We start from the raw sequence: 23,918 nt of genomic DNA on the forward strand, positions 1-23,918 counted from the left end.
TCAACATACGAAACAGCTAATGAATGACGGATGCGTTAACAGTTGAAAAATAGTTTTCAATTTCTACCTAGTGGGTTATTGGGTTAAGAATGGACAAAAAAGAAGAAAAATAATATGGTGCAATTCATTTTTCGAAACTCGCAGCCAAAATTTACCTCAAAATCAGGGTCGGTTCTAAGATTTTCTCGAGGGGGGAGCAAATTTTCTAAAAAACTTCGAAAATTTTTTCGACCGTTTTTTAGGTCAACCAAATTGATTTTCTGAGCTCTCCCAAAGCACTAAAAAGAACCTGTTTTGGTCCAAATTTCTACGCCGCAGGCATAATTTTGAAAAAAAACAGGCCAAAAAAGGCGTTTTTAGGCACTTTTTGGAAAATTTTGACCCAAAAATCGTGTTTTTTCCGCGTGTGCTTCTTATTAGTCATATTGGCGCCCTTAGAAAATTTTTAGGGTCTGTCACCATATATGGATATTTCAAAACAGTACAAAGAGGGGACCCTTTGGGTCGGCAGGGGGTTGAATCCATGAGAGGGTAATTTCCCCTTATTCCGCCCCTGCTCAAATGGTTAATTTTGGCCTTTTTAGTTAATCAAGAACTACGCTGAAAAACCGAGTTCTTTCATGAAAAAGTTATATAAAGAAAGCATCTTACCTAGCCAAACGAAATTCTACAAGGGTAAAATCTCCAAATATCTGAATAAGAGAATATACTTTTGGTTGATAGCCAAAAACAGTTTAACTGAATATAAATCAAAAAAAATTGCTTAAAAACAAATTCAAACGCTTTGCGTGAATTTTGGAAATTTAATTTTTCTAAAACTTTGCCGGGCTGTGTCAGATGCTTCTTGTCCTAATTTTTCCATCAATCAAATCGGTAATTTCACCGTAATTCTTGATTAAGTAAAAAAAAGGCGAAATGACACATTTTTGGGGGGAAAATTTGGCTGCCAATTTTAGATAAATAAATCGAACCATTTTAATTCTGATGAAAATCTGAGCAACTTTGGTTCTCTTAATTTTTTGTCTAATCTTAACCCAATTTGAGAAAAGCCTTTGAAATTTCAAACGTTCGCTTTGTCCGGATAATTGAAATCACCACTGTATAAACTGCAGAAATAAGTAGCGCCTACAAGTTTAATTGGTAGACGGCAGCATCACTATGGAAGTTTAAGAAGATAGATAAATTGCTAAGAACATCTTACAAAATCATGATGAATACCTTTGATAGTAAAAAACAGACAACAATGAACACACTCTAATAATAATAAAAGAGAGCCAACGGACAGTTCGGAAGGTGTAAAAAAACTGGAAAACACGACTGATTGTTTTTGAAACCCTTCAAAGAAAAAATTATATGGCCCTAAAGCGTTCAAGTATCTCCTATGATGGATACTTATTTAAACATAGTCAATCGAAGATTGGAAAAGAGTAATGAACGCAAGTAAACATAAAACATAGGTGCCCTTTAAACTCTTTGAACCTCTAGAACGATTTATGATTGGCGCTTTTTTGATAACATTAACCCAATTTGAGAAAACTGGATCAACAGGTAAAGTTTTTATTCCGCTGGAAATCTAAAAGTTAAATACCAAATTCGAAACTAGAAATCGTTCACGTTTTTTGCGCTATTTCCACGTTCGTATTTGGAGAAAGCTATTTACGTTATTTTCAGCAGATGAATTTCACTTGAACTCAAAAAGTGCATTCTACCTAGGTGCATCAATATTTTAAGACTTTTTCCTGTTAAAAAAAACAAACAAAATCAGCCAGACTATATAAGAGTCTTCACTACGTTAATTACTCTTCATATACCTAATCCAGTTTGACAAAAAAATATCAATAAGTATTTTTTTTATTTCGCTGGCTGAAAGTTCAGAAAAATTAAAATCCATTTTCGAAACATAAAGTCAACCACGTCTTTTGACGCCCTTTGCCGTTTTAATCGGACAGTCTAATTTGCCTTACTTTTACCAAAAAGTCTAAATTTATATTGAGCTCAAAATTCGAACAGTTATAAAATAAATTTGCGTTTGACTTTTTCCTGAAAAAAAACCTATCGACCAAAATAAATGTCTTCACTTCGTTCATGGACACTAAATAAGCCAGCCTTGTTTTTAATTATTAATCATCAATTTGATGGACTTGGAAGAAGATTCTATCCAGTTACCGTTGCCAGAAAAAAAAGAAAAACGTTTCTAGATAACGAACACTTGAGAGCGGGGTATTCTCATCATGGAGGGGCCAAATGATGGAAAACTTTTAACCAATCAGAATTGTGAGACGTTCCTATTGGCTACATGACTTCTGCACATAACCGAAGCCTTCATTTGTGCAATTCGTGCAGTTACACAAAAAAAGTTAAATTTTTAAATTGTTTTAAATCGGTTTTAGGTTTCTTCCAATACCCGACTTTGATTTCGCAAAATTTGAAAACTCATGTATCCACTTATTTCCTTGTCGGTCAATATTAATTTTTATGGCCTGTATTTAATCATTATTTTGAGATTATTGAATACTCAATTCTGATTGGCTGAAAAAGAAGTGAAAATAAGTTTCCAATATTCGGTCCCTCCATCATGAGGGACGCCACCCACAAAAACAACATTTGAAAAATTTCAAAGACTCAACGTTACATTTATATTAGGAAAACTGTTAGCATTTGGAACATCTATATTTCACTTTTTACAAGAAAAGCACTAAATTATATACACAAAATATGAATGTGGTGCAAAAAATGCTGCAAAAGAAACATATATTAACTAAAACACTGACGCAGCTTAGTTAGCCTGTTAACTTTAATCTTGGTACCTTATAAGTGTTTCTCTAATGTCCAATTTTTTAATACTTGGGCAATTTTTCCGATAAGTTCGGGACATGAATTAAACCAGGTTGAGAATCTCAAGCAGCCCGTGAACCCCGAATGGAGGAAATAATTTTCAATCTTAACACTGGGATTATAATTTTTACTAGTCAAACTTGATTCTAGAAAGTCTGTTAAAAATAGGCTGTCATCTCTCGTCGCAGAATTCATCAGACTAATTATCGTTATCTTTTCAACATCAACCAAAGCGTCCAAAAGATTCTCCGGCAACAACAAAGGATTAAGGTAAGGGTCAACTACGAAACGATTGAACGTTCTGATTGCTTTCGGATCGTAGTAGAAAGATTCTCGGAATTTCTTGTTTCTCAAAAACGTATACCTCGAAGTCCAGTACACTAAATAAGGCGGCGTGTTATTTCTCACGTCAGCAGATATATGTTGAGATTCCCTGAGCAGTTTATGCATCTGCGGCTCCGCTTCGCCTAACAAGTAGGTGAGCCAAAATTGAACATAGTCATCGTATCCGAAATATTGCACAGGTTCTACAAACTTCTGTTTGGGGGAGGAGGGAAAATCGAAATGATGGAAGTGAGATATGGGAGCTACAAATAAAATATTATCATACTGGATGTTTCTTTGCTGCGTGTTCAAATACTGCAGCATCGATATCAACAATGAGGCGCCTGTGTCGTCCGCAACTATGGTCAGAAACGACCGATCCTGACTAACCACCGAATCACTGAACTGTTCTAAGCTATCAGCACATGTTTGATGAATTCTCGGGTAAATTAAATCGGCCTCGTCGAATGAACCCGGAGGCGTGCAGCATAGAATTGAGATTGATATTGGCCCACGATGCTTTTCCAGAATCTGCTGGGATACTTGCACGTAGTCTCTCGAGTTGCAAGACGTGAATCCCCCTCCCGCTATCCACAGTACCCAATGCGTCTTCTAAATAGAAAACAAGCAAACTGACATTTTGTGTTTTGTGGTGCTTGGATTGAATTGCATGTGCTGGTTAAAACAACAAGAAAAAAAATGAGATTTTTCCAACTGTTATGATGGATTCGGAGCCTTCTCATCTATAAGATGTCAGAACGGCCGAAGTAAACAAAAGTCCAACACTTATCAAAACAAATGAGAATTGCTCATTTAAACGCAAACAAGACAGAAAAATTATCGAGCAAAGCGATTATGAATGTAAATCATAAATCAATCAACAAATTTTTTTTAAAGCACGTACCTAATGATGAAACTTTTCATTGTTTCGACCAATGAAAATGGGGAAGAACTTTGTATTCGGGTGGGTTTTTTTTTCTTTTTCCACACAAAAGCAGTTATCACTAAGAATAGTCGGAATGGTTGCACTTATATATCATATTAAAATCTTTCAGCCCTCAATCGAACGAAAATAAAAAAACCTCAAAACGTAGTCCCAGTGTCGAGACAACTGCTTCAAAATTAATTGCTTTCGTTAAAGTTTCCACATGGTTAAAAGTAAGCCGATTGAATCTGTATATATCGAAACGCATTTTTAACTATTTAACTCAAATTCTTCACAACCCGTAATTGAAAAAGACGGTTGGCAGGGTGTTGAAGCCAGTTCTGAGAAATAATTGGGGTTAAATTTTGATAACCGATTGGAACTTCAAAAGCACTTTGAAATTGTGTGCAAGGTAATTTCAAAATTAATCGAAACTTTACGCTCTTGTAGAAACTACTTAAACCAATTTCGGAGACTACCTTTATATACCTCAAACATTGAACCTGTATTAGAGTATGGTATAATTGTTTTAGGCTGTGTTTCTAAACATGTCTAAAAAAAATCCTGAAACCAATATTTCTACTGCCAAAACGAGCTCTGCATAATTTACTATAAAACCTTTCGTTTCCCTGTGGACTATTTGATTCCACAATCAAATTTTCACACCATTTTTAAGCTTCATGCAAAAAAAATGTCAGAAAATACAGCAGACTTTTGATCCCAGATCATTTATTAGAAACACTTTTGTCACTAGAAATCGAAAATCAAATATTCAACCTGCCGTATTCTGTAAAACTGAACTCGGAATGCCTGTAAAGCTCATAAAGTATTCAACAAAATTCACAGATTAGAACCTTAATAGTTAGAGAACTCCTCACCTTTTCTTGAAAACTTGAAATCAAAATTTTTTTGAACAACATACAAGGTCCGGGTATTACTTTTGTTTTCTTGTCCTCAATTAATGAGTCTCAAATCGAAGTTAAAATGTAACTGTCAAAATTTTCAAAAAACGGAACTGTAAATTTCCTAAGCATTCATTTGCTGGTCTGGTTTTTTTGAACTCTTTCAAATAACTTCTTTTTTCTTCAGCAATGTACATTTTCTTACACAGAGACGAAGCTTCGCTTCGCGAACACTTGCGAGAACACGACCAAAAAGCAGGTCTATCAAGTGAAATAAGAAAAAGTAGAATTAGGCCTCGAATTAGCACAAACTCGACTATTTGTCGCATTCGAATCTGCGACCTAGCATATGTGAGTCTCACGCACAAACCACTCATCAACGAATGCTAAAAATCCCCAAAAACTAGCCATCAATAAGGCAGCTACATATGCAAATAAATTGCCAATTCGATGCAGCAAACGTAGCATAAAATACAAAAAGACACAATTTTGCATGTAATAAAATGCGAGATACATTAAGTTGAAAAAATTTCGGAAATCGAGCTTTTTATCACTTTACTGCTGTTAGGAACTAATAACTTTTTTCGGTTCATTTAATGAATTAAAAATGCATCAACTGTGTTAACTTTTTACTAATCAAATGCCAAAACACATGACATTATCCTGCTACCGCGGCCTACCGATTCAAAAGTGCCACTAAAAGTAGCACTTTTATTTGCGACTTAGGTTGAAAAAAAAGAAGGTGCATGCTAATACACTTTGCTTCGCATGTGTAATTATTAAAATTCTATTTGACACAAAATAGAATCTAAGGATATACCTTAAAAAATAACAAGTCAAAACTAGCCTTCAATAGAAATTGAGTAGAAATCTAATTACCTTCTTAGAAAAAGATCCGTGCTCCATTGTGATTAGTTTCCCCTCATATTTTGTTCTGTACCCTACTGCCAGATTTGGAATGTAATGCAAATAACTGAAACTGGAACTCAATCCCTTTTTCAAACCATCTGGCACTAACCAATGCCACATTGGGTTTACTATGCTCATGGTGGCTGTAATGGGGTACATGATAAGAGGGAACTTCATGAGTGGAAACTTCGCATAGTAATAGTAGACTATGGACACGTTCAAGAGGAAAGTATAGAGCCATAACTTGTTGAATAAAACTCGTTTCGGTGAGATTCTCATATCACCAACTGAAACAAAAAAATTAACTATGACAATCATGATGTATGACATCACTAATTGCCATTCTGTTGAATTTATTCGAAACTGAATCATAGTAAACTTCACCACAGTATTCATTTAAACCTGAAGCAGTAGGAAAATGACCCAGGATGGTCCGACCACAGTGCCATTATAAGAAGAAAAAACAATCTCAACGCACAGAAGCGAAGCCCACTCTATCAAAACACAAGCACAACAGGCGGAAGCTTTTTAAAAAATTTTCAAACAGCCAATCGAAGATTGGAAAAGAGTAACTAACGCAAGTAAACATAAAAAAAACACTTTCTTGAAAAAATCTCAACTTTCGAATTTCAAAGGAAAAAATAGATGCCCTTTAAGCTCTTTCGAAACTAAAAATCGTTCACGTTTTTTCGCGCCATTTCCACGTTCGTATTTGGAGAGTGCTATTTACGTCACTTTCAGCAGACGAATTTCAATTGAACTCAAAAAGTGCATTTTACCTAAGTGCATCAAAATTTTAAGACTTTTTCCTGAAAAAAAAACTAACAAAAAATCAGCAATACCTATAGGAGTCTTCACTACGTTCATTACTCTTAAAAAATGGAAGGTATTCTGGGAACAAAATAAGTTTTTGAAAATTGAGAGCATTTACCGAATAGGGGATCCGCTCTACGGACCTCAACATGACGAGCCTCTCGTCTCTTTCTTTGATGACATTTGGTCTAGCTGCATAACAACCATATAGCGCAAATAAGGAGGCGATCAACCATCACGAGGGACTCATATTAAAAGGTACCTTTTTTCGGTTTTCCAAGCTTACTTTGGACCCAGACTTGTTTTTGTATTTCTTAAAGCATTTTTTTCCGTTTAGTGTTGGTGTTTTAAGAGTGAGCTTCGCCTGTTTAAAGTGTGAGCTTCGCCTCTCTCTGATACATTTATTTATTTTTCTTTAAAAAGCAGTTGTCGGACCATTCTGTACTTAATTCCTGCTACTGTTTTGAACTTCAGATTCAAAAGATTCACCCCTAATGGTCAGCCTATTTGATTTTCCGAATCGTCGAGATATTTTATTAGCGAGATTCGCGCGCGAGTAAAAATGTTGTCTCTCTGATTAGGTGACCGGACGCAAATGCCCAGAAAGGCTTTGCTTTATTGAAACTTCATTAAGTGTCAGAGCTTCACGAGTCCTATAATTAATGGCAGCGAAAATCAAGTTTTCTTAAATTAACAATTATGAACAGATAGAAAAAAAGCACGGCAAATCAAAGAATAGCTATTGGGATTTTTATGTTTCTATTTTTTCCAGAAGTTTGGATTGTGCTGAAGCTTCCTCTCGAAATTAGAGACCCAGTTAGCGAATGACGACATTGGTATAAAGGCTGCATTGTTGTCTGGTGTCATCTGCGATTGCGTCACTGCAAATGACATGACATAATTTTGAAGATTGTCCAGGGTCGCACGACAGAACTGCGAGAAAGAGTCTAGGGTGGAGATGGAGTACGTGTCAGATGCTGTCTTCTGGGAGATCTCCGACAGAGGCTCCACCGAAACACCAATCTGCACGAACAACCATCAATTCATCTATGTTATTCAATTCATCTATGTTATTCAATTCATCTATGTTATTCAATTCATCTATGTTATTCAATTCATCTATGTTAATCAATTCATCCATGTTATTCAATTCATCTATGTTATTAAATTCATCTATGTTATTTACAATACATTTAAAAAGTTTTCTTTTCTTTATTTTTAGTGAAAAAAAAAACTGAAAACAAGACTGCTCGTATGGGAACTTCCTGACCGCCTTTGAACTTCATTTGGATATTTGAAAAGGACAACTTCGAAGCAAGCAATTCGTGACAGCCACATTAAAAAATAGACAATTTGAGCGTCGTAATACAAAAAACAAAATTGATAAAAACTAAAAATTTCGAAATTTTGCTAGCTTTCCTGCCCACAGAGTCATAAATTCTTTCTTTTTATAATCAAATACTAAATGATAAAAACAGTCAAACTTAACTTTGCAAACAAAAAAAATGAATAAGATAACTTTGAAAAAACGCCGCCCTACACAGTTTGAGTTTTATGTCTTCGCAACAGTTCTATATCACCTTCTTGACATTCCAAGACCAGACACCATCACAGGTTCATTTATTTTCTACATTTCAACTCAAAGCGTGATATTTTTGTTGGGATTGCAAAAAAATTTGGTTGGAAACTCATAATTCGATCACTGAAATAGGTATGAAAAAAAACGATCACAAAAACTGCCGAGCACAAATATTCTGTTACTCTCTTCGAAAGTGGGATGAAAACTGTTCCACTTAGTTGAACAAAAACGAATTCCTATATAAACGAAACACAGAGACTAAGCGAATAGAAATTAAGACGGAAATAAGTTTGACGGTTGACTTTGACTCAGAAAAATGAGGCAGTTCTGAGAACAATTTTTTTTTGAAAATGCAAAAAATCATATTCAGAACAACAATCAAAAACCACAACTACCAGCAATAAATCAACTTTTAGTACCAGTTAACGAGCTGTTACTAATCCGATAATACTTGGGTAGACGCCATGGGGCGAAAGCAAAGAAATGCCATAAAAATTTGTTCTCAGATACATTTTGAGCACTTAAAATCTTAAACTTTTACACCACAACTGCTCTGAATTAAGAAAAAAACACTCATTTTGGCTGTTCCTATGACACAAAAATAAGTTGAATCAGCAAATAAAACATCAGCCGAAACCATTTAAATCGAAAAAAAATATCTTGATAAGAAAACTCAAAAAAGATTCTTCAAAAATCGAGTTAAAAATTGACAAAAAATAGGATTACAGTTAACTATAGTAAGAATTGATTAAACCACGTGAAAAAAGTATGGTTCCCGATTACACGGCACTTGCTCTCGCAATTCGCAAACGTAAACAGGAAAATGAAGCAATTTTAAGAACTCCATACTAGTTCTGCGTTACACCAAACAAGTTTTCCAAAATATTTGGCCGGGATCTGAATCACAACAGGCATAACTTCAATTTGTAAGCATAAACATCCAAAATCATGGTACTAAAATAACAGCATCTTTAGAAATTTTAGAAAGAGAGGTGGAGCAGGACAAACTTACCGACAGCAGGGCAAACTAAGCGACAAAAATAGCGATAAAAAGCTGTAGAAAAAATATCAAACAAATTGATCTACCAAAAATTTTCCTGAATTTGACTTGAAAAAAAATTTGTCCTAAAAATATCCCAGAGTAAAAAATTTGAATGCTGATTAAGCATCCAAACAAAACTTAAAAAGCGATAACTAAGCGGAAAAATCTTGACCAGACACGTTGCGCCGAAACAAAATATTTTTTTTTGAAAAAATTTAAAATTCAAAAAAATAGTCCCCCTGAAATCACTCAGATAAAAACTATTTGCTCCTTAAACCTCTCAAAGCGGCCTCTAAGTCGACAAAACATATGCCGAAACCGTTTAATCCAAATAAGGAGAAAAAAAAACAAAAAACGCAGTTGGTAAATACTGAAATCGCAGTTGGTAAATTTGCAGCCAATAAAAATCGAATAGAACCGGCATTTAAATATGTACGAGAAAAAAGTCTAGAACCCGATTACAAAACCCTGCCTTATCGCAAGGGTAATGACTTAAGCAATATAACATAAACCTAAGCCATTCCAGTCAAAGAAACATTTTAGAAAAAAAAAGAAAATATCAAATGGAATAGAAAAACTTTCAATTACAGTAAAAACATGGCCAAGAGACAGTCTACGTGTCAATGAACAAAAAAAACGACTAATGTTTTGTTTGAAAACCCTTCAACTTTCGAAATTAAAAAAACTATCTGTTATTAAATATCTTTGAACTGTCAAGCTCTTTGATCAGTTAACATTTGATTTTTGAATATATACACAGGCGAAGCTGAGCTTTGCACTACTAGCGATTCAAAAAGTGTTTTTGTCAAAAAACATTGCAATAAAAGCCCAAAATATCCGGAACAAAATTACCTGCACCATTCAAAACTTAACAGCGAGTTTCGGAATGCTAGTAAGAAGCTGAAATTTCCAAAAAATCTTTTCTGCAGAACTAAGCCGACAAAAAAAGCAGACAGACAATCTAAATTGGCCGAAAGTTTTTAGCTTGCAAAAATTGGGTTTCGACTTAAATCGATAGGTCATAAAACAAATTGGAAGAAAGCTGAACCTTCGAAAAATTCGGGCTAGGGAAAATAAGCCGTCAAAAACAGATGAATCCGAAAAGGCACAAAAACTCTAGTTTGCAAAAAAAAACAGAAATCTATAAATTCTGCACTTGATTGAAAATTTCCTTCTTCCCTTGTCTTATTTCCCCTCCGTACACACAGACACGCATACAACAACTTTTTTCAGTCCTCTCGGCCACGAACGCTTAACAACTGGCAAACACTAGTAACAAATAAAGCAGCTACAAATGCTAACAAATTGCCAATGCAATGCAGTAAAAGTGACACCAAATACAAAAGGAAACAATTTTGCAAGTAGTTTTTTGGAATATAACAAACTAAAGGCATCCACACTAATTTTGCAAAATAATTTGTAAAGCTAAAGCCACATTATGTAAAAATATTGCATTTTAAAAATTGCGAGATATATTGAGTGAGAAACTTTCCTGAAATCGAGTTTTTATGATTGTTATGTTGTTTGAAAAAAAGCTTTTTTCGGTTCATTTGATGAATTTAAAATGTATCAATTGTGTTAACTTTTTACTAATCAAATGCCAAAACACATGACATTATCCTGCTACCGCGGCCTACCGATTCAAAAGTGCCACTAAAAGTAGCACTTTTATTTGCGACTTAGGTTGAAAAAAAAGAAGGTGCATGCTAATACACTTTGCTTCGCATGTGTAATTATTAAAATTCTATTTGACACAAAATAGAATCTAAGGATATACCTTAAAAAATAACAAGTCAAAACTAGCCTTCAATAGAAATTGAGTAGAAATCTAATTACCTTCTTAGAAAAAGATCCGTGCTCCATTGTGATTAGTTTCCCCTCATATTTTGTTCTGTACCCTACTGCCAGATTTGGAATGTAATGCAAATAACTGAAACTGGAACTCAATCCCTTTTTCAAACCATCTGGCACTAACCAATGCCACATTGGGTTTACTATGCTCATGGTGGCTGTAATGGGGTACATGATAAGAGGGAACTTCATGAGTGGAAACTTCGCATAGTAATAGTAGACTATGGACACGTTCAAGAGGAAAGTATAGAGCCATAACTTGTTGAATAAAACTCGTTTCGGTGAGATTCTCATATCACCAACTGAAACAAAAAAATTAACTATGACAATCATGATGTATGACATCACTAATTGCCATTCTGTTGAATTTATTCGAAACTGAATCATAGTAAACTTCACCACAGTATTCATTTAAACCTGAAGCAGTAGGAAAATGACCCAGGATGGTCCGACCACAGTGCCATTATAAGAAGAAAAAACAATCTCAACGCACAGAAGCGAAGCCCACTCTATCAAAACACAAGCACAACAGGCGGAAGCTTTTTAAAAAATTTTCAAACAGCCAATCGAAGATTGGAAAAGAGTAACTAACGCAAGTAAACATAAAAAAAACACTTTCTTGAAAAAATCTCAACTTTCGAATTTCAAAGGAAAAAATAGATGCCCTTTAAGCTCTTTCGAAACTAAAAATCGTTCACGTTTTTCGCGCCATTTCCACGTTCGTATTTGGAGAGTGCTATTTACGTCACTTTCAGCAGACGAATTTCAATTGAACTCAAAAAGTGCATTTTACCTAAGTGCATCAAAATTTTAAGACTTTTTCCTGAAAAAAAAACTAACAAAAAATCAGCAATACCTATAGGAGTCTTCACTACGTTCATTACTCTTAAAAAATGGAAGGTATTCTGGGAACAAAATAAGTTTTTGAAAATTGAGAGCATTTACCGAATAGGGGATCCGCTCTACGGACCTCAACATGACGAGCCTCTCGTCTCTTTCTTTGATGAAATTTGGTCTAGCTGCATAACAACCATATAGCGCAAATAAGGAGGCGATCAACCATCACGAGGGACTCATATTAAAAGGTACCTTTTTTCGGTTTTCCAAGCTTACTTTGGACCCAGACTTGTTTTTGTATTTCTTAAAGCATTTTTTTCCGTTTAGTGTTGGTGTTTTAAGAGTGAGCTTCGCCTGTTTAAAGTGTGAGCTTCGCCTCTCTCTGATACATTTATTTATTTTTCTTTAAAAAGCAGTTGTCGGACCATTCTGTACTTAATTCCTGCTACTGTTTTGAACTTCAGATTCAAAAGATTCACCCCTAATGGTCAGCCTATTTGATTTTCCGAATCGTCGAGATATTTTATTAGCGAGATTCGCGCGCGAGTAAAAATGTTGTCTCTCTGATTAGGTGACCGGACGCAAATGCCCAGAAAGGCTTTGCTTTATTGAAACTTCATTAAGTGTCAGAGCTTCACGAGTCCTATAATTAATGGCAGCGAAAATCAAGTTTTCTTAAATTAACAATTATGAACAGATAGAAAAAAAGCACGGCAAATCAAAGAATAGCTATTGGGATTTTTATGTTTTTATTTTTTCCAGAAGTTTGGATTGTGCTGAAGCTTCCTCTCGAAATTAGAGACCCAGTTAGCGAATGACGACATTGGTATAAAGGCTGCATTGTTGTCTGGTGTCATCTGCGATTGCGTCACTGCAAATGACATGACATAATTTTGAAGATTGTCCAGGGTCGCACGACAGAACTGCGAGAAAGAGTCTAGGGTGGAGATGGAGTACGTGTCAGATGCTGTCTTCTGGGAGATCTCCGACAGAGGCTCCACCGAAACACCAATCTGCACGAACAACCATCAATTCATCTATGTTATTCAATTCATCTATGTTATTCAATTCATCTATGTTATTCAATTCATCTATGTTATTCAATTCATCTATGTTAATCAATTCATCCATGTTATTCAATTCATCTATGTTATTAAATTCATCTATGTTATTTACAATACATTTAAAAAGTTTTCTTTTCTTTATTTTTAGTGAAAAAAAAAACTGAAAACAAGACTGCTCGTATGGGAACTTCCTGACCGCCTTTGAACTTCATTTGGATATTTGAAAAGGACAACTTCGAAGCAAGCAATTCGTGACAGCCACATTAAAAAATAGACAATTTGAGCGTCGTAATACAAAAAACAAAATTGATAAAAACTAAAAATTTCGAAATTTTGCTAGCTTTCCTGCCCACAGAGTCATAAATTCTTTCTTTTTATAATCAAATACTAAATGATAAAAACAGTCAAACTTAACTTTGCAAACAAAAAAAATGAATAAGATAACTTTGAAAAAACGCCGCCCTACACAGTTTGAGTTTTATGTCTTCGCAACAGTTCTATATCACCTTCTTGACATTCCAAGACCAGACACCATCACAGGTTCATTTATTTTCTACATTTCAACTCAAAGCGTGATATTTTTGTTGGGATTGCAAAAAAATTTGGTTGGAAACTCATAATTCGATCACTGAAATAGGTATGAAAAAAAAAACGATCACAAAAACTGCCGAGCACAAATATTCTGTTACTCTCTTCGAAAGTGGGATGAAAACTGTTCCACTTAGTTGAACAAAAACGAATTCCTATATAAACGAAACACAGAGACTAAGCGAATAGAAATTAAGACGGAAATAAGTTTGACGGTTGACTTTGACTCAGAAAAATGAGGCAGTTCTGAGAACAATTTTTTTTTGAAAATGCAAAAAATCATATTCAGAACAACAATCAAAAACCACAACTACCAGCAATAAATCAACTTTTAGTACCAGTTAACGAGCTGTTACTAATCCGATAATACTTGGGTAGACGCCATGGGGCGAAAGCAAAGAAATGCCATAAAAATTTGTTCTCAGATACATTTTGAGCACTTAAAATCTTAAACTTTTACACCACAACTGCTCTGAATTAAGAAAAAAACACTCATTTTGGCTGTTCCTATGACACAAAAATAAGTTGAATCAGCAAATAAAACATCAGCCGAAACCATTTAAATCGAAAAAAAATATCTTGATAAGAAAACTCAAAAAAGATTCTTCAAAAACCGAGTTAAAAATTGACAAAAAATAGGATTACAGTTAACTATAGTAAGAATTGATTAAACCACGTGAAAAAAGTATGGTTCCCGATTACACGGCACTTGCTCTCGCAATTCGCAAACGTAAACAGGAAAATGAAGCAATTTTAAGAACTCCATACTAGTTCTGCGTTACACCAAACAAGTTTTCCAAAATATTTGGCCGGGATCTGAATCACAACAGGCATAACTTCAATTTGTAAGCATAAACATCCAAAATCATGGTACTAAAATAACAGCATCTTTAGAAATTTTAGAAAGAGAGGTGGAGCAGGACAAACTTACCGACAGCAGGGCAAACTAAGCGACAAAAATAGCGATAAAAAGCTGTAGAAAAAATATCAAACAAATTGATCTACCAAAAATTTTCCTGAATTTGACTTGAAAAAAAATTTGTCCTAAAAATATCCCAGAGTAAAAAATTTGAATGCTGATTAAGCATCCAAACAAAACTTAAAAAGCGATAACTAAGCGGAAAAATCTTGACCAGACACGTTGCGCCGAAACAAAATATTTTTTTTTTGAAAAAATTTAAAATTCAAAAAAATAGTCCCCCTGAAATCACTCAGATAAAAACTATTTGCTCCTTAAACCTCTCAAAGCGGCCTCTAAGTCGACAAAACATATGCCGAAACCGTTTAATCCAAATAAGGAGAAAAAAAAAACAAAAAACGCAGTTGGTAAATACTGAAATCGCAGTTGGTAAATTTGCAGCCAATAAAAATCGAATAGAACCGGCATTTAAATATGTACGAGAAAAAAGTCTAGAACCCGATTACAAAACCCTGCCTTATCGCAAGGGTAATGACTTAAGCAATATAACATAAACCTAAGCCATTCCAGTCAAAGAAACATTTTAGAAAAAAAAAGAAAATATCAAATGGAATAGAAAAACTTTCAATTACAGTAAAAACATGGCCAAGAGACAGTCTACGTTTCAATGAACAAAAAAAACGACTAATGTTTTGTTTGAAAACCCTTCAACTTTCGAAATTAAAAAAAACTATCTGTTATTAAATATCTTTGAACTGTCAAGCTCTTTGATCAGTTAACATTTGATTTTTGAATATATACACAGGCGAAGCTGAGCTTTGCACTACTAGCGATTCAAAAAGTGTTTTTGTCAAAAAACATTGCAATAAAAGCCCAAAATATCCGGAACAAAATTACCTGCACCATTCAAAACTTAACAGCGAGTTTCGGAATGCTAGTAAGAAGCTGAAATAAGCCGACAAAAAAAGCAGACAGACAATCTAAATTGGCCGAAAGTTTTTAGCTTGCAAAAATTAGGTTTCGACTTAAATCGATAGGTCATAAAACAAATTGGAAGAAAGCTGAACCTTCGAAAAATTCGGGCTAGGGAAAATAAGCCGTCAAAAACAGATGAATCCGAAAAGGCACAAAAACTCTAGTTTGCAAAAAAAAACAGAAATCTATAAATTCTGCACTTGATTGAAAATTTCCTTCTTCCCTTGTCTTATTTCCCCTCAGTACACACAGACACGCATACAACAACTTTTTTCAGTCCTCTCGGCCACGAACGCTTAACAACTGGCAAACACTAGTAACAAATAAAGCAGCTACAAATGCTAACAAATTGCCAATGCAATGCAGTAAAAGTGACACCAAATACAAAAGGAAACAATTTTGCAAGTAGTTTTTTGGAATATAACAAACTAAAGGCATCCACACTAATTTTGCAAAATAATTTGTAAAGCTAAAGCCACATTATGTAAAAATATTGCATTTTAAAAATTGCGAGATATATTGAGTGAGAAACTTTCCTGAAATCGAGTTTTTATGATTGTTATGTTGTTTGAAAAAAAGCTTTTTTCGGTTCATTTGATGAATTTAAAATGTATCAATTGTGATAACTTATAACTATTCGAATGTAAAAGTACATGATATCAAAAAGCCGTAAAGGTGCCCCAAAAGTGGCACAAATATTTGCGACCTACGTTAGAAAAATAATAATAGTCGTAGTATAACACTAACGCTTACTATAGTTTGCTAGTGTAAATACTTAATTTATCATATCAGAAGAAATTAACAAAGTCTGCAAAAAAACCAGCCAAATTTTTCAACAAAAATTTTTGTCTGTGGCCGCTATCGAGCCAGGACCTTTGTCTTCCGAAGTAAAGACGAAACGTGCAAACTGAGTAGCTAGATTTTTATATACTAAATAAAAAATCTGCTATATCTAACAGACCAGTCATTCAATCACATTATAAGGGACAGTAAATCTAGAACCCTTCTTGGGTTGCAACTCTAACAGACGACGCTAACTAGCCGGAAGAAACAGACGAAAGCCATTTTGGAGCCGAAAAACAAAATGTTAAGAATGCATGAAAACAGCGTCAACCGAAACTCGCATACGTTTGTCTTGAAATTCAATTTGAAAACCTAGCAAGAAACGCCAATGCCAGCTATATAAGAATAAAGAATATAAATTTATCAAAAATGTAACTAGGCAAACAGAACTTAAGTAAACGGCCGTTGAGCCGGGAAACAATTTTGAACTACTATAATTTTGAATTTTTTGCACCATTTGAAATGTTCAATATAATACTCTAACGGCGTAAGCTGAACTTTCATCAAAAGTTGAAGCTGTGGGAACAAGACGAATAAACATCTCAGAAACAAGCAAGTCCGGAAAAAACAACGGTTATTAAAGCTGAAAATTTCCAGTGCGCAAACAGTACAGGTCCAGCTCGGCCTGGACCAGGGGTATGTTTCCCAAGCGTCGGCGTCATAATGTTTTCCAGTGTCCAAACATATATTTTTCATGAATTTAAAATAAACCAAGGTTGCAAAAGATTCACTGATTCTGTTTAACAAGTTAACCAGAAAACAAGTTGGTTACGACTCGATAACACTTTCTAATCGCTAAGTTAAGGCTGGCACAAAAATTTAAAGTGAGAAAAATCACGTTCGTCAATCCCATGTATCCCCAAAAAAAACTGTCGTCAAAATTGAAAAACAAAACATTTCTCCGAGAAACTTCGATTTTTGGAAAAAGTTCAGTCAGTTGAAAAGCTTCACTGTGGCATCAACCGATAATATATGATTCAAAACTAACTTGAATCAGAACGTTAAGTTGTTGGATACTCAAAGTAAAAATGAAGAAGAAAAAATTAACCAGAATTCTTTCAGCGAGAAAAATTCGAAAGAAAACATGTATTTGAAAGAACTTTCCAGTTTTAAGATTATTTTGGTGTGTACCAAAAGCAAGAACCTACAAAATCATATTTAAGTTTCACAAACTGTTTTAGAAAAATTTCAAAGTTCGTTGAAATAAATCATGTCAAGTAAAGCTTGAATGAAATCCAAACTGCCGACAAAAAAATCAGCAATTTCAGCTCTAGATACAGTAACACTGCTTGAGAAAAATTTAGATGCCAAAAACCATGACTCCTAAGATTCAAGATGGCGTCAATTGGAGCCAGAGCTCGGAAAATGAACTGAAACGTGAGCTTAAAAGGTGGAAGGGTCAGAGCAAGAAAATGAAGGTGAACAAGTTTGACGAAAAACAAACCTATACTTGAGAAAAATAAAAAATCGAAATATTTTCCTCGTTTAACTTTCCAAATTATGTCATCCACTTATTTGAGGCGACATTCGTAGAAAATCTTTGTAAACCTGCAGGTGGGCTGTATGAGTGGGTTGTCGTTGACTGCTGAATTGCCCGAACAAGCCCACTCCATTCTGTGGTTGATGCGAGTTCTCAGCGGCAGTAGGCAACACCACTTTGAAAATGGCACTCGGCTTATTGTTGTCCACGTGGCCTACAAATGCTCTATCAGTAAACAAAGCCAACAGAAAGTTGGAACAGAGTTGACGAACGCAAGTTAACAGAAAAAAAAAGAACTGAATTGTTTTTTGAAAAATTTTCAGCTTCAAAGTGAAATGAACAAAGATAGATGTCCTTAAATCTCTAAAGCTCTTCTAGAACAATTTATGATTGACACTTTTTTGATAAAACCGACCCAATTTGAGAAAACTGGATCAATAGGTAAAATTTTAGGAAATGAACTGAATTTAAAAAGAACTGAAGTCAAAGCGCGAAAAAGTAAATTTGAGCCTGAACAAAAATAAAGATTGCCCGAACAAGCCCACTCCATTCTGTGGTTGAGGTGAGTTCAAAAATCCTCCAAAAAAACTTAAAAAAATCGCGACCTACATAAGAGTCTGAACTACGTTCGACTCTGAATATACGAACCTTTATCTCATTGTTTGCGCTATCCTACTTATTCTAGCCAATTGAAGTGAACCTTTTCGGCTGCCAAGGTACGTTTGAAGAAAATAAAATAAATTATCAAAAAAAATAAACACCTAAGTAAACCCACTGCATTTCAGTGCTTCCCTCGGCCGAGTATCCCAAATGGACAGCTGCTCCTAGCTCCACTCCTGGATTGGGCAAGGGACTCGTCAGGAACAGGACCACGTGACGCACCTCGTTGGGGGGATATGGAATGGTGATAAGACCTTGCGTCTCTGATACCGGAATAGGGTCACTCAGCACAGGTTTTCCAGCAACAATGCAGCCGAACATCTCGTTCAGATCCAAACTGATTCACACAAAGATACTGGACATTAAATCACTCTTATCATACTTGTATTAGCTGTTATTAACAATAGAACAATCAAATCTAGAAAACAACCTCAATATTGCCATTCTGCATATAGAACAAAATAACTGTCATTCTGCATATTTAAATGCGGTTGCAGCCAATGACCGAATATGCAATGAAATCTAACAAAATGTTGAGGAGAAATGCCCATGGCAACCGTACGTAGCCTCGGGTGAAAAAAAAGCGAATAGGTATCATCTAATGGTCCCTACCAAAATAACCTTTCTTTCAGAAAAACAATAGTCATTGCAGCAGGAATAAAAAAAACAGTGTATTATAGCTGTTGGGGAAAATATTTTTCTTGTATTCGATCCCCCCGACAACAAGAATTCGATCACTTCTTCGTCCCCTTTGATTCTATTTTGGACACCGATTATCGGCCAACCAACTACAAACACATATTAAAGCACCTATTTTGATTGACTTTGAAAGTCGATTGCGTGCCGAAAAAATGTACTTTTTTGATCAAAACATTCCAAAAGAGACCAAAAACGGCCTGCTTTTAAAAAAAAAATATAGCAGCGCAGAAAAATTTTGGCAAAAAATAAGGTGTTTTACAGCGTTTGGAAAATCAATTTGGCCTACTTAAAAAAGTTTATTTATTTTATTTTATTTAATTTGAGAAACTCTCAGATCCTCTGCTGGGGTGGCATATCACACCAGAGCCTGCTGTCGTGATATGGGAGCATGGTCTCATTTAACACACTGTGTCTCAATTAACAACCTCTTAATATTTATGGTTAAGCTGTAAGTTTATTGTTTACTTACCTAGGGTACGAGGGAGAAAGGCGTAAAAGTGCAAGGGTAGAACATAGACAACAGAGAATTGGAAACGATTAAGGAACGCAAGAAAACTGGAAAAAAATGTCTTAATTTTTAAAAACCTTCAACTTCTGATTTTCAAAAAAAGATGGCTTTCAGCTCTTTGAATTTGTCGAACAATGTATAATGGACACTTTTTGTAAAAATTAACCCAATTTGAGAAAACTGGATCAAAAGGTAAAATTTATATTTCCCTGGAAAATCTAATAATTAAATTCCATTTTCGAAATCAGAAGTCGATCACGTTTTTCGTGACCTTTGGACTTTTGATGTTCGATAGTGGAGTTTGCTTCCCTTTTAACAAAAGAAATGAACTGAAATTGAAGAGAAATGACGTGTGAAACTGAAAAATCACACGTCAAACCGCGAAAAATCAAAACTGAGCGTGAACAAAAAACAAACAAAACATCACAAAGACCTATATAAGAATTTGCACTACGTTCATTACCCTTAAAAACACACGCTTTATATATCAATCAAACGAAATTGGTGTTGGTAGTTCATATCTTCATGCTGATCAGTGTAAAAAATAGAATATACGCCAAAAAATATAAATTAAATTTTTGGTTGAAAAAAATCTCTTAAAATGGATACTAGCACACCAATGGACTATCGTGAAAACAGCAGCAGGGCAAAAAATAAATGCGATGAATCTATCACGGAGAAAAAATTATATTTGATTTTCAAATTGTGTTTTAAAATTGAATTTTAATAAATTGATGTAATGATCCATAAATTTCCGCCCTAGTTTGGGTATACGTTTCTTGATTGAGTTAATCTTTGATCGTCTGCAAAACTTATTAAACTTCAAACCACTTTGAGTTCAACAAGTCTTTTCTCGCACTAGCCTCTATTTTCGCTGGGTCAACCATCATACTGAGCCGCCAATCATACTGTTAACATCAAAGGACCCACCTTAGAGCATAAATTTAAACCCGACATTAAACAGCCACTTATCAAAAGCCAGGAGAGCATCTCTAAGCATGACCATGTCAGAGTAATACAACTTCACACACCAGACGAACAGAAGTTTCTTGACGAAAAATCTAGTGGGCAGAACTATTATCAGCAAACAAAATAAACTTGACTAGAAACTCAGATGTACACTCTCACAACTTTATCCGGGTACTCGACCTATTTAAATAGTTACCATCATAGACTGAACCACGATGAGCCCGACGTGTGCCTAAGTTGTTACATGAGACCATCAAACATAAAATCAATTGCAGCGAGCACGACTTCCCTTACTGTCGAGAGCTTATGTGAGAAACCGAAAGAATCTGCCAACCATCTGCAATTTAACAAATTACATAACGGACATGGAATTTCGCTCAAACCTGCGCACATCAAAAAATATTTTTTAATCGTCGCGGATTCCATCAATTAACTTTGAACCGATCGGAGCTTCCTATCAAGTGTTTCTAAATTTCTATTCCATACTAGCAATAAATAGCAAGTTTTATACTAGTTGCCGAAAAGTTGAAGCTACTAACCCAAACTTGGCTCGCGTAGTACAACTGTGAATCTCCCCGCGCGAAAGTTTCCCGGAAGAAAGAATCATAAAAAGTAGAGAACGGAGCAGATAAAAAGTAGAAAGAAAACGTTGCTCACTTATTCACTGTATACTTATTTAGTTCAGGGAAACAACGTGATGAAGAGGCGTTACAATTCAGAACAACAGAGGCAGCAGAGCAACAAATGATTGATAAGACATACAATGAAATTCAAACATTAAACGCAAAACTAAAAACCGAGAAACTGAAAACTATATAAGCTTTTGTTCTCTACAAATCACGAGGGATGAAGTAGAAAGAAAACATTGATATTTGTTTTCCTCTGTATAGTCGAAAATGCCTATTCTCAGCGGACACCTAAAAAAAAATTATGAAATATCTGGACAAAAACAATATCTTAGTCATCAAATGGTGATTAAATTGTTTCCATTGGTCAACTGATCCAAAATTAGCAGGGACTTCAATGCAACATGTGATTTAACAAGAATCAAAACTATTTTGACTCCATGTATCTTTTCCAGAAACTGTTTAAAAACGAGTTTGTTGAACTTCGTAACAAGAAATACAAAAATTACAGTCAGGCCGTTTGAATATCAGACCAAGAAGGCGATTGGTGAAGTCATTATAGAACCTTCGAGGGAACGAGTTAGACTCACAAGCGAAGCTGCGCTTCGCGTACACAAGCAGAAAATGGCAAAAATGACTAAAAAGAAAAAAAGAGAAAAAGCAACAAGAAGTCTGAAACAAAAAACCTTCTATAAGCCGGATTCAAAGCTCAGACTTAGATATTAAGGGAAATCCCAACTACCGTTCTCTACAATGAATTGTTATCTCAGATTTAGCTAAGTAATTTTCCAGAAAAAGGAAAAAGTTTCCAGAAAACGGTCAAAAATCCTAAGTTTTGACTTTTCGTAAATTCATAACGCTTTCTCAGCTAAAAATGGTGATTGTACGTTATATAGGGCAGATCCACAAAATCTGTTCTCTCGATTGAAGCATTAAGGTCCATCAAATTTAGCAAGGTTTTTTTTTCAAAATGATCAAAGGATGGACTTTTGCTTATTTTATACGGACTTCTCTTCCACTATTAAGGAGGATCTGCTTATGCAGGTAAAAACTCACAACCTGTTTAGATTTGGAAAAGTAGATCTCGAGAAAAGTGAAAAAATTCTTAAAAAACGGTAAAAAAAAAATCAAAAATTGAACTTTTTCTAAAGCCATACTGGCCTTTCTACACTGAAAAGCTTAAAACCATTTGTGCAGGAATGATCTTCACGTACAATTCTTTCAGCTGAACTCTTAATTGCAGATTTTTCGAGAAAGGAGAAAAAGTTTCGATAACTGTCAAAATTTGAAGAAATAGCTTTTTTAAAACCATTACATCTTTTTACAAAAAAGGGTAAAACCGTTTAAACAAGGAAAATTTCTAATATCTGTTCTATTGATTGAAACCTTAAGCTCAGACTTTATAGTAGTTTTTGAGAAAAAAAAATCCAAAAAATTTACACGCCATCACTTTTGTCTATCAAAAATAGGGCGACGCATTTAACGCTCGGGAGATCCCCATGAGCTGCTCTATCAATTGCACCTTAGTTTTCACATTTGACAGGGCAATTTTTCAGGAAAAAAAAAACAAAAAATCAAAAGTTCCCCAAACTGAAAGTTTCGAACACCGTAGAACGTGGAGCAAAGAAAAAAGAAACTAGCATAAGTCATATGCATACATACAGCGACCAGTGACGTAGCCGGTCCAGCCATTTCTTAAAATCGGTGAACTAATTATCGCGAAAGACTTATGTTTCTGATTTTAGAAAACCAATCCCCATACATTTTCATAAGACTCGTTATTATCATACAGATTTTTGCCACTAACTAAGCGAAAATGAAAAATGCTATCAAAACGCTATTAAAAACTAGCAAAAAGCTATACAGCAACAGCGTAAATGAAAACTTTAAATGAACAATTTCATTTCCAACTAAGGCTGGAAAAAGTGGATGTTGTAGTATGATACTACGTTCAGCTGGTGTAATGAGCGACGAGAAAAAGTCAACAAATTGAACGTTTTTGGATTTTTCATAGCCTATGACTCAGCAAATTGCTCTAATTGGCTTGCAAAATTCCTTGTATGAGATACGAGATACAGTTCACTTTGTGTAACGTCTTACATTAGGGAGAGAAAACAATTTGTCAAGTAAGAAAAAAGCTCAAGCAGGAGACCAGTCCTGTTTCTGCGTTAAATGAATGGTCTCCTCAAAGAAGTACATAACTATCAAACACGTAATAAATAACTATCACGTACTACACAACTGTAAAACTCGATGAGATTAGTATTATGAGGGCTTATTACGCTTCTTTTGAAGGTACTTGTATATGAAGTTTTAAACTACTTGATCAAACTACTAGTTAAAACCTTGTTCAACATTTTGTTAAAATTTACAGCAAAAAATCATAAAAATGGAAGAGTACTAGTTGAAACTTTGTTTAACAGTTTGTTAAAATTTACAGCAAATAATCATAAAAACGCAATATCTCGGAAACTAGAACCATTTGAACAGTTACATTTAGGAGCCAGATTTACCATTCCTGGGAGTACCCAAACAGCACCCCTCATACAGTTGATAACCTCGATTTTATT

The 23,918-nt window shown here is 34.8% G+C and overlaps 2 protein-coding genes and 1 long non-coding RNA gene across 3 annotated transcripts in view; 1 reads left to right on the plus strand and 2 right to left on the minus strand.

Annotated features, from left to right (window-relative positions):
• Positions 1-23,918, plus strand: part of LOC134842522 (SRSF protein kinase 3-like) — a 261,300-nt gene that overhangs the window by 100,739 nt on the left and 136,643 nt on the right. The window lies entirely within an intron of this gene.
• On the minus strand, positions 2,671-6,178 carry LOC134842261 (uncharacterized). Its single transcript, XM_063858524.1, has 2 exons — positions 5,866-6,178; positions 2,671-3,771 (listed from the first exon to the last, which is right to left on the minus strand). Exons 1-2 carry the CDS (start codon positions 6,172-6,174, stop codon positions 2,809-2,811), a joined length of 1,272 nt encoding a protein of 423 aa, XP_063714594.1. The 5' UTR covers positions 6,175-6,178; the 3' UTR covers positions 2,671-2,808.
• LOC134842525 (uncharacterized) lies at positions 12,716-18,961 on the minus strand. Its single transcript, XR_010162507.1, has 3 exons — positions 18,662-18,961; positions 17,955-18,100; positions 12,716-13,030 (listed from the first exon to the last, which is right to left on the minus strand). It is a non-coding gene; the product is annotated as an uncharacterized LOC134842525 (long non-coding RNA).

Source organism: Symsagittifera roscoffensis, chromosome 3 (genome assembly GCF_963678635.1).
Source record: "Symsagittifera roscoffensis chromosome 3, txSymRosc1.1, whole genome shotgun sequence".
Classification (NCBI taxonomy): domain Eukaryota; kingdom Metazoa; phylum Xenacoelomorpha; order Acoela; family Convolutidae; genus Symsagittifera; species Symsagittifera roscoffensis.